This window comes from Onychostoma macrolepis, chromosome 03 (genome assembly GCF_012432095.1).
Source record: "Onychostoma macrolepis isolate SWU-2019 chromosome 03, ASM1243209v1, whole genome shotgun sequence".
NCBI classification, from domain to species: Eukaryota; Metazoa; Chordata; class Actinopteri; order Cypriniformes; family Cyprinidae; genus Onychostoma; species Onychostoma macrolepis.
In genome coordinates this window covers 10,860,175-10,870,622 of record NC_081157.1, presented here as the reverse complement: position 1 = coordinate 10,870,622, position 10,448 = coordinate 10,860,175, and the positions used below count along the sequence as shown (strand labels likewise).

At 34.2% G+C, this 10,448-nt stretch overlaps 1 protein-coding gene across 3 annotated transcripts; it reads right to left on the bottom strand.

Moving 5' to 3' along the window:
• Positions 1-2,824: 2,824 nt before the first annotated feature.
• LOC131538062 (GTPase IMAP family member 9-like) lies at positions 2,825-9,746 on the bottom strand. Of its 3 annotated transcripts, none has more exons than XR_009270460.1 (3): positions 9,594-9,746; positions 5,161-8,504; positions 2,825-5,077 (listed from the first exon to the last, which is right to left on the bottom strand). XR_009270460.1 is itself a non-coding variant. In XM_058771871.1 (3 exons), exons 2-3 carry the CDS (start codon positions 5,177-5,179, stop codon positions 4,245-4,247), a joined length of 852 nt encoding a protein of 283 aa, XP_058627854.1. In that variant the 5' UTR covers positions 5,180-5,207; positions 9,594-9,746; the 3' UTR covers positions 2,825-4,244. The 3 variants fall into 3 exon arrangements, 2 of the variants coding, with proteins under 2 accessions (XP_058627854.1, XP_058627855.1); XM_058771871.1 differs by having other exon boundaries at positions 5,161-5,207; XM_058771872.1 differs by lacking the exon at positions 9,594-9,746 and having other exon boundaries at positions 5,161-5,207; positions 7,282-7,713.
• Between the last annotated feature and the right edge of the window lie 702 nt (positions 9,747-10,448).

Genomic DNA, 10,448 nt, shown 5'->3' with positions numbered 1-10,448 from the left:
TCTGTAAAAAATGCAGATGATGCCTACTATTAGGCCTAGTAATAATAACAATAATAAAGCATAAATTAATATCAGAGGTCTGGTGCCAATTCCCAATTATAGCAATAGCCTAGTAATGATAATAGGCCTATTCTGATAATGATAATAATAATAATAATAACAACAGCAACAACAATAAAGCATGTAACCTCATATAATTATATAGCAATAGCCTTAGTAATGATGATAGGCCTACTACTACTCATAATAATAATAATAATAATAATGTCTGCAATCTCACATTAGAAGTCTGGTGCTACTGCCAATTATAACAATAGCCTAGTAATGATAATAGGCCTACCTACCGCTACTGATGATGATAATAATAATGTGGGCCTAAAAATAATAGCCTATGGCTATCTATCTATCTATCTATCTATGCAAGGCGGTGTGGGGGGGCCCAACTGCAATGAACCAGCTTTGGGGGGGCCCAGCTTGCAAAAGGTTGAGAACCCCTGCTCTATAGAGTCCTATACAGGCAACTAGTGGTTACACCATGAAATTACATGTTTTTTCTTTCTTTGCTCACACCAGGAGGTGCTAATCTGCATTCAAAAATTAGGCCTAGTGTCTATTTTCATCTGAAATACTGCATAAATTGAAAAATAATTGTAAAAAATTTGAAAAATAATTTTTTGTACTATTTTCAATGGGAAAAATTTATCATAATTATTGCATAAATATTAATTACTTAGTATTATAAAATTCTCTCAAAATACAAAAGAAAAAATATTATTGAACAAAAATATATTAGATTGATTTTACTGAAGAAGAAAAAAATATAATTTCAGGTGTCCGGTCACTTTTGACCGTGAAGACCATGAGTGTGACTCCCAAATAAGGAATGCACAAGGGTTAAGGCCATTTCGCAATTGCAATCATCATACAGTAACCATCATCAACCACCTCTTACTCTTTTCATCTTCTCAACTGTACTGACCCGTACCGCTCGGTGGAAACGAGCCATTAGCCAACGGACAAACAGATGAGACACAGGGTCCACGACCAATCTAAATTTGTTACCCATTCTCATTGGGAAAGTGCCCACGCAACATTGCTCAAAAAATTGCCCCATGTATCATCAGCCTAAGAGTGTGTGTTTAATTTGTCGACTTAGAACTCATGTTTAATTTGTCGACTTAGAACTCATGTTTAATGTGATAGTTTCGTTGTGGCAGTATTTGATATCGATTCATCTCTAATTTATGTGCACCTATGTGTCCGACAAAGAATAGAAGAATGTGTTCATCATTTAATGACCAGCTACGACTCAATTCTTGTAATTTTGATTTTATTCTCAATATATTTCGACTTTATTCTCGCATTGCTACAACTTTATTCTCATTATTTTTTTCTCAAAATATTATCTTATTTTTGTTTTTAACATGGCACTAAAACGCTGTCGTACATAATGCCATGCCTTTATTCTAAAAATATTATGACTTTGATCTCATATTGCTACGACTTTGTTCGCAACAATATGGCAATGACTTTATTCTCGTAATTTTGATTTTATTCTCATAACATTATGACTATTTAATTATTTATTTAGCATGGCACTAAAACACCATCGTTGATCTTGTCTGGGTGTTTAACTGCAGAATGGGCTTGTAGGCTACAGTAGGCTATTTGCTGTCTAGTCATAGCCAATAAAGAATTATGGTTTTATAACATTTTGGCCAGAAGAAAGGAAAACTCTCAACGGTTTAAAGAAATTAAAGTTTTTTCCACGTTATATTAAAATGTTTGCTGCAATGTTAAAAAATGCGCTACTATAAAATTGCAATTTTGGGTGGAAAAAAGATCACACATACATTGCATTTTGCATTTAGAAATAATTTTTAACACTATAAAAAAAACTATAGGCTATATTTCCCCTCACTACTCATTGTCTAAAGTTAACAGTAGGCTATATAAATGTCAAGCCAAACTGAATTAATTTAAATTGAAACTAAAGCCCTCTCTCATTCGGCACAAATCCAAATGTTTCCATGTTCGCCACATATTGGATATACTTACTTCACTCACATATTCGGCCTAAAACATCACTCACAAATAACAACACAGTGAGGCTGTGGTGACGCTGAACGGTACAGATTTGAATGATATTGACATTTATATATTTCAGTGATTTTAATAAGAAACTTACAGCTAGCCAATGTAATAATTTCATAATAATAAAATAATAAGTGTTTATATTATAACGCCTTTAAATGTTACATCTCAAAGTGCTTTACATGAACAAATAAAACATCAAAATACACCATTAAAGATGATAAAATAATCAAAAAGAGGATAAATATACTCAAAACACTTGAAAATAAAATATGGAAATAAAATAATTTTCAACCAAAAGAAATGTAAAAAATTATTCAGAGCAGCATATCGACCATGACTCTCACAAAAATCCTAAAAAAAATATTACAGCCACATTTTTAGAAAACAATTGTTTATTTTGTATGAAATATTATCATTTAAATAAGAGTTTTGGCACACCTGACTGAGTGGCATTGTTCTAATTCTGACATGATAAATTAGCCTTGGACGATCATGCTGATTTGTTTAGCTATAGCCTATAGTAGCCTACATATCGACAATGCATGTGTAAAGCGCAATAAAGTATGCATTACAAATATTGAAAACATAAATGGGGTTTCCAAGTCCTTCCCATCTAAAAATGTCTGGTTCCCAGAACGTTCCCTTTAGGTTAGGGGAACATTCTGGGAACCTTCCCAGAATGTTACCCTAACCTAAAGGGAACATTCTATTTACGTTCCTAGAAGGTTCCCAGAAAGTTCTCCTAACCTAAAGGAAATGTTCTATTTATGTTCCTAGAAGGTTCCCAGAACATTCTCCTAACCTCTTTACTCTGATACCGCTGCTGTCAGTAATCATCCAGCACTCCCGTCCCGAGTAGAGTATAAGCGGCATGGAAGATGGACAGATATGGACCTCAATAATCAGTACTACAAACCATGTCTTGTTTCAGAAAATTGTTTAATCATTAAAGATGATCAGAGCACATTTAACCATCATAAGGAGCATTACATGAGATTGAATTATCTGTTAATATGGAAGATTTCTTTATTAAAACTACCATGTACCATATGATACCCCAGTTATTTATATTTCTTAAGCACCAAATTACAATGATTTCAACAAAATATTGGGTTTTAAAAATGTGAATTTTATTTTTACAGACATTACAAATGAATAACATTTATTTGACTTTAATATTACATTCATTTCTTACCACTGAAATTAACGATGATGTGCTTCTCTCTTTTGGTCCGTAACCAACAAAAACTTCTCCGTTAATATCATGTTCTCTTCAATTACTTGTCAAATCTCTCTGAAATCACAGTATTTACTCTCGAATGTTTATTAATTATAAGTAATTATTCAATAAAGAGATCAACAAACGAGTGTTAGTCAGTAAGTAAAACAAAATGACCGTTAATCTTTAAATTAATTAATCCGAGTTATATGGCACATATAAGAAAAGCGCTGTAAAGAAACATACAAACAAACCCAGTGTTTATGGTATGCTTTGCAGACTATGCATAACCTCGGCTTAATTTCAGCTATAAAATTTTAATTATATTATCATTATAATGCGATTTGACTACTGATGTCTACACTTTATTAAAAGTTTATTTCAGACATGAAATTCTGCAAAAATAAAACACATTTTAGCATTAGAATAATCAGAAAAATGTGCAAAGTTTTAATTAGTTCACATGGTTATGACAACTAAAAATAACCTGCAGGGAATGTTCTGGGAGCGTTAATTTTAGGTCATTAAAAAAGAACGTTCTTATTTGGACGCATTTTGAATGGCCAGATCTGTACTCTGGTCTGGATAAGATATTTCAGGCAAACATTTAATGTTGCGTGTGAAAATCTTGCATCTCAAATTCTTGATTCGGTATGTATGGTAATTCTACAGACTTTATTTTCATTTTTTGTAAATACATTAACTGTTCTGTTTTCACTGGATTTAAAAATTATGTGTTGTACTTGAGATTTCGACACGTTTGTTATTGTTTACTTCCTTGAAATGGTCTATAGGAAATCTCAAGAGAGCGAGAAATCACAGAGGTGAGATTTGTGACAATGGCAGGGAATGCTTATTTCAAATATGTTTGTTTTACCCATTATATATATATATATATATATATATTTGTAATGATGCTTAGAGCCTTTCAGTCACGATTATCTTTTTTATATTTTCTTGCCAAAAAATACACTCCTGTAGCAACTCCCATTGCTAGCAGAGCTGCACCTCCTGTTGCTCCTATTAGTGCTGCGACTCCAATCTCAGCTGCTACTGCTGCTCCTCCTGCTGCTGCTGTTCCTGCTGCTGCTCCTCCACCTACTACTGCTCCTACTCCTCCTCCTACTGCAGCTCCTGTAGCACATTTTTTGCGTAGAAGGGCTTTCTGAGCCTCTGCATAGTCCTGCTCAGTGTATCTGCTGTATTTATTCTTCATCCTCAGTGACTCACTCTTTTTCAGAAGCTCAGTGACCTGAGATTGATCTTCATCTGTGTTATTAAACACATGATAACCTCCTGAAGACTGCTCAACTACTGACCGCAGTGACTGAGATCTACTCACATATATCTCTATTTGCTCTCTTAATGCATCTCCATGAGTAAAGAGCACTATTGTGTGTTTTAAGACGTTTGCTCCAAAATTCTCCTGGATCCATTTCACTGCTTTTCTTTTCTCGTTTGTGAAAGGCTCAACCAGTTTGATCACCAGCAGAAACGCATCAAGATTTGTACGCTGTAATTTCTTCTCTATTTCAGTTTGAGCATCTGTAATCTCCACATCTGTATCAGAGAGTCCTACAGTGTCGATCACAGTGATCGTTTGTCCGTTTACCTCTGCAATTTCTGTTGTACAGACTTTGGTCACAGATGAAGGAGAAAAATCTTCTTTGAATGGTTTTTTATGTCCACCTATGATGGTGTTTCCTGATGCACTCTTTCCTGATCCAGTCATTCCCAACAGCATCATGTTCACTTCTGGCTCTGTAAATAAAACAAACAGAGAGACGTTGATATGGATGTACTGATGGATGAATAGATGGAAGGATGGATTGCTCAATACTTACTTGGAGGATATTGTTCCATGCTGCTCTTCCGATATGGTTTCTCTTCTCTATCATAAGAAAACACATTTTGTTAATTAAAGGATAAAAACTTGATGTTTTTTTCCCCCCAAGAGTAAATCAAATGTTTTTTTTTTTTTTAATGATTTAGAAAGAAGGATAAGTATATCCTAATAATTAAAAAAAACTATTCTGGATCTCCATGTCTGCTTATAAAGATATTTTCTGTTGCACTATTTCTCTAAAAGATGACACCTACTATTGTTGAGTGACCCAAAAATCATTCTAAAAATGAAAAACGCATACAAAATAATGCTAAAATAAAATACAATGGATATTTATTCATTTGTTCTGGAATTTAAAAAAAAATCATATTTTTAACAATTTATTTAAATTTAAATTAATTGCTGACATTGGCATTTGACAGACAACTTTCCAAATTAATTGAATGTTTACTATTTTATTGAACTATGCAACTGTGCAATGAAGATTTGAAAAGCTGTTTCTGCTGCATTTTCCTTAAATAGGAGAGCCACCGTTTACTACCTACAGTGGACAAAACCACAGCATATCATTACTTTATTGGCACAACCTGATTACAGAAACAGGCAAACACAGGAAAACATGGCATCCACAGGAAGAGAGGTTGTGTCCACACTGGCTGTGTTTACATGCACAATTTTTGGTTCAGTCGGACTGAATTCATTCCGATTGATGAATCTCAATGTAGTGTTTACATGATTACTAAATAAAGTGATTGGGTTGATGTGTGCGTTTATATGTCACAAGCTTCAAATCGGAATAGATTTTTTTTTACATGCACACAATGCGCAAATATAGAGTTTCTCACTGTTTGCACATAATAACCACTCTCCTACACTGTTTCTTTATTTGTTTTTAACAGCAGAATTAATATTTATCCATTTCTGGATAAATATATATAAACCACTGTGCCCATGCTGCTCATATTTATCACGCAGTAAAAATGCCCCTCCCCGAGCCCAAAACCAGTCATGTGTGGATGAGAATCTGAATCAAGGAGTGGTGGGAGGCAGGCCCGTAGCCAGCTATGAGGCCACCGATGTCCGGACCTCGGTAAATTTTTTCATGTTCAAAAATAAATAATTTGTTCTCTGAATGACTAATTGCTGTTAAACTCCTCGTATGAATGTCATGTATAATTCATGTATAATAATAGCATGACATGTATAATTCAGTTTAGACAGTTTGCAAGAATATTTAGCGTCCCCGGTGTGAAAATGATCGCTGCGAGACGCTAGCAGAGTGAACGAGTCTTCAGAGAGTTGTGTGTGAGGGCACGTGCACAGCCTCTGTGCCAGATCCAGTTATTATAAGTGTTTTTAGACTTGTCTTTTCCACTTAATTTAACACTTTAGAAAGTTGATAAAGTCGGAAGTTGTAGTTTAGAATCAGAGATATCTTTATCTTATCTTATTTGCAAAAGACTGGAAATAATTTCAGTTTATTTTTAGCTTTTTGTTTGTTTTAGTAGCAATATCTACAGTGCATCGCCGGCACTTAAACTGACAGCAATAAAAAAGCCCATGGACAGGTTATTGCTGACAGGATAGCACATTCGGTAAGGGAAGCGCAAAAATGATCATGATATTATCTGTCAGAAACGTTATCAATGCTGTCAAAAACAGTAGCATTTAACGCTAGTACACACAGATCTGTAGAACAAGTAGGGTACAGAATGAAATGAAATAAGCAAAAACTAGCCATGAAGAAAGCTACGTCATTCAGTATAGTTAAATTTTCACAAATCATGCTATAAACATTGATAAGAGTACTAGACAAAGTTATTGTAGTTATGTATTGTTGCATGAATAATAAACAACTGATAAAATTATCCAGCCTTCAATATAGTAAAGTATTAATAAATTTTGATGCAATAAATAGGGTATGATTTAAAAATGATCATCCCTCCAAAACAGAGAAAACATCTTCCCCCTTCAATCTGATTACAAACTGATCATTTGGTTGCATGTAAATGTAGCCAATGTGATCAAAACTAAACTCAGATAGAGCTGCACTTTCTCTAATAATGGACAAACAAATTCTGAGAATGTTTTAACACAAAATATAACATACATCACAAACCTGAGTCTCTGCCAAACATGGAAAAGCTGCCCGTCTTTCTAGAGGAATGTGCGGAGTACTGCGTTACAGCAGCACAGTGTCTGACTGTGTTTTCTACACAATAATAATGCTCTTTCTTATCATGTTATTTGTCACGTCCCTGGACTGTCTTGTGTGTGTTTTGCTCCCCATGTGTGCCCTGTGACCTAGTTTCTGTCTCCCCTTGATTGGTTAATTTGATTCCAGGTGTGTCTCCTTTAGTTCCTTGATTGTCCTGTCTTTAAAACCCCAGTCCTTTCAGTTAGTGTTTGTCGGTCTTTGAACGTCAACGTGAGTGTCAACCTGAGTGTCAACCCTGCCTGTGATCTGTTTCCCTATTGTGTTTATTAAACTCCCGTGTTGCTAATTCCTCGTCTCCTCGTTCCTGGTTCCCGTGCTCCCCCGTGTGAGATTGTGACATTATTATAGTTACTTTTATTTTCATTTACTCGTAATTTCATTTCATTTTTCCATTTTTCGCACACAGTAAATGCTTTTGAAATACGAATGTAAATGCAAGGCACACCAAAATGCTCTTGTTTGATATAATCCATAAGCAAAACATGTTGTTACAGCAACAACAGCAAGTAGTATTATCTGTGTTTCTCTCTTGAATATCTTTCTCTGAGTCTTCTTGAACATCTCAATGGTGTAGTATTCTCCTCTATTTTCCTCTACGATTGTGTTGATCTTCTCCAGCAGTTTAATGCCCTGATCTTGATTCTTCTCCACATTATTGAAAGCATGATATCTTCCCTCGCATTCATCCACTAATGTCTTCAGCTCTGGGTTTTCCAGTAGAAAATCATCTAACGGTTTGTTTAATTGATCAGCTCCAGTGAACAACAGAATGGTGAATCTCTTAGCATCTTCTCCAAAGTTCTCCTGAATCCATTTCACTGTTTTCTTCTCCTCATCGGTGAATCTCCCGAGTTTGATCACCATCAGAAACACATGGGGACCGGGAGCAGACATCTTCAGACTCTTCTCAGTCTCAGCTTTGACGTGTTTTTCAGTCATGGACGTGTGAAAGAGTCCAGGAGTGTCGATCAATGAGATTCTGTCTACTTGACCCACACTACATTTTTCTGTTAAAGACACAGGAAATTGAGCCACTTCAAACGCATCTCTGCCCAGTATAGTGTTTCCTGATGAACTCTTTCCTGATCCAGTTTTACCCACCAGAACAATCCTGAATTCAGTCACTGTGAAACAAAGATTAAAATAAACGTACCTTGTTTTAAGTATAGTGTAGAACACAAGTGTTCTGTAAATCAGTGTTTCAGTATAGAATGCAAGTCGCTGATAAACCCCTTCATCAATAAACCAGCTGCACTTAAAATTTTAAATTCTATATACTGTATACAGTATATATTATATCTTTCCTTACTGACTTTTGTTCTGAAAATAATGATTAAGTTGTGTACACGATTGTATTCAAGATGCACCGAAAGCAATTTAGTACTTTTTATTTGAATCCACCACTTTTTTTTTTTTTTTCTGAAAATGAATATTAAACTTAAAAACCAACATGAATGATAAGAATTTTGTTTTAAGAATTTGACATATTAGCTTTAAATGCGAATTTGAAAAGATTTCTCCTTTTTAAAATCTTGGATATCATCCTTTTACTCCATGATGTAAAGTGCCATTCCCTATTTATTTACAGTATTCATCAAGTTGAACAAACAGCAGGACAACTAATATTTGATACAAACCTAATTAGAACATAAACCTGTGAAACATTTCTTTATTTTCTAATGAGTATCACATAATATTAGCACAGCAACACAGTGCAATATATGATGAACATCAAAACTGCCACTTTGAATTAATGAATGTAAATTCTGGTTTAGTTTTGTAAAATGGCATTTTTAATCAAACTGAATTGTCATTATTGTATTTTGAGAGGTTTCATTTATATAAATGCCTATCCATTTTTCTAAATATTAAGAAAGGTGACTATCTTTAATATCAGCCATAAACAGTCAAATGTCCTTTAAAGTGTTTAAGATACATGGGCTTGAACACTATTTCACAAAGTGATTATATTTATTATTATTTTTACCTCTAAATTTTGCAATAAAAGTTAATATAAAATTATAAAATGAGTATCACTATTAATTAATATAATCAGTAGAAATACATTCATTAACAATCAATATGTTGTAATTCACAATTATATTTTAAGCATGCGATGATAATAAAGACAGCTTTAGTTTTATGAAAATCTAGAATAGATACACAAGAAGTCACTTTTAAGCACTTTCATAAGCATGAATAAGAGAACTTACTTGATGATGATTTGGTTATAATTTTCTGTTAATCTCTGACAAGTTTTCTGACCGTGATGTGCTGCTCACTGATGAGGAGAGGATGTGCATGCTGTATATATATACTGTATATCAGTCTAAAATAGATACATTTTCCCCTCCCTCTCATTTAGATCGATCAAACATGCCCATTGTAAATGAAACAGTGTTTCATGTAAACGGAGGCTGTTCTTGTAAGTCAGTGTGATAGAGCTAATTCCCTCATGTATTTTTCCCTCCCTCTCATTTAGCACGATCAAACATGCCCATTATAAATTAAACAGGTGTTTCCTGTAAACGGATGCTGTTCTTGTAAGTCAGTGTGATGAGCTAATTCCCTAGAGGAGCTGCAGCAGTATGGTGTTACAGGGCCTGGGGCAGTATTATTTGAAGGTCTATACTCTGTTCTGTCAGAATTTTAAATTAATTTAATTAATTTATTTATTTGGATGAACTTCAGTTTAATTAGGATTTTGTAATTTCTTACACAGCATCTCTTCATAGGCTCTTCACAGGCACACCTGTGCAATAATCATGCTGTCTAATCAGCATCTTGATATGCCACACCTGTGAGGTGGATGTATTATCTCGGCAAATGAAAAGTGCTCACTAACACAGATTTAGACAGATTTGTAAACAATATTTGAGAGAAATAGGCCTTTTGTGTACATAGAAAAAGTCTTAGATCTTTGAGTTCAGCTCATGAAAAATTGGGGCAAAAACAGAACTGTTGCGTTTATAATTTTGTTCAGTGTATATACATATATGTATATATTAGTGCTGTCAATCGATTAAAAAACTTAATCGCGTTAATCACAGTCATGGACTGTGTTTAAT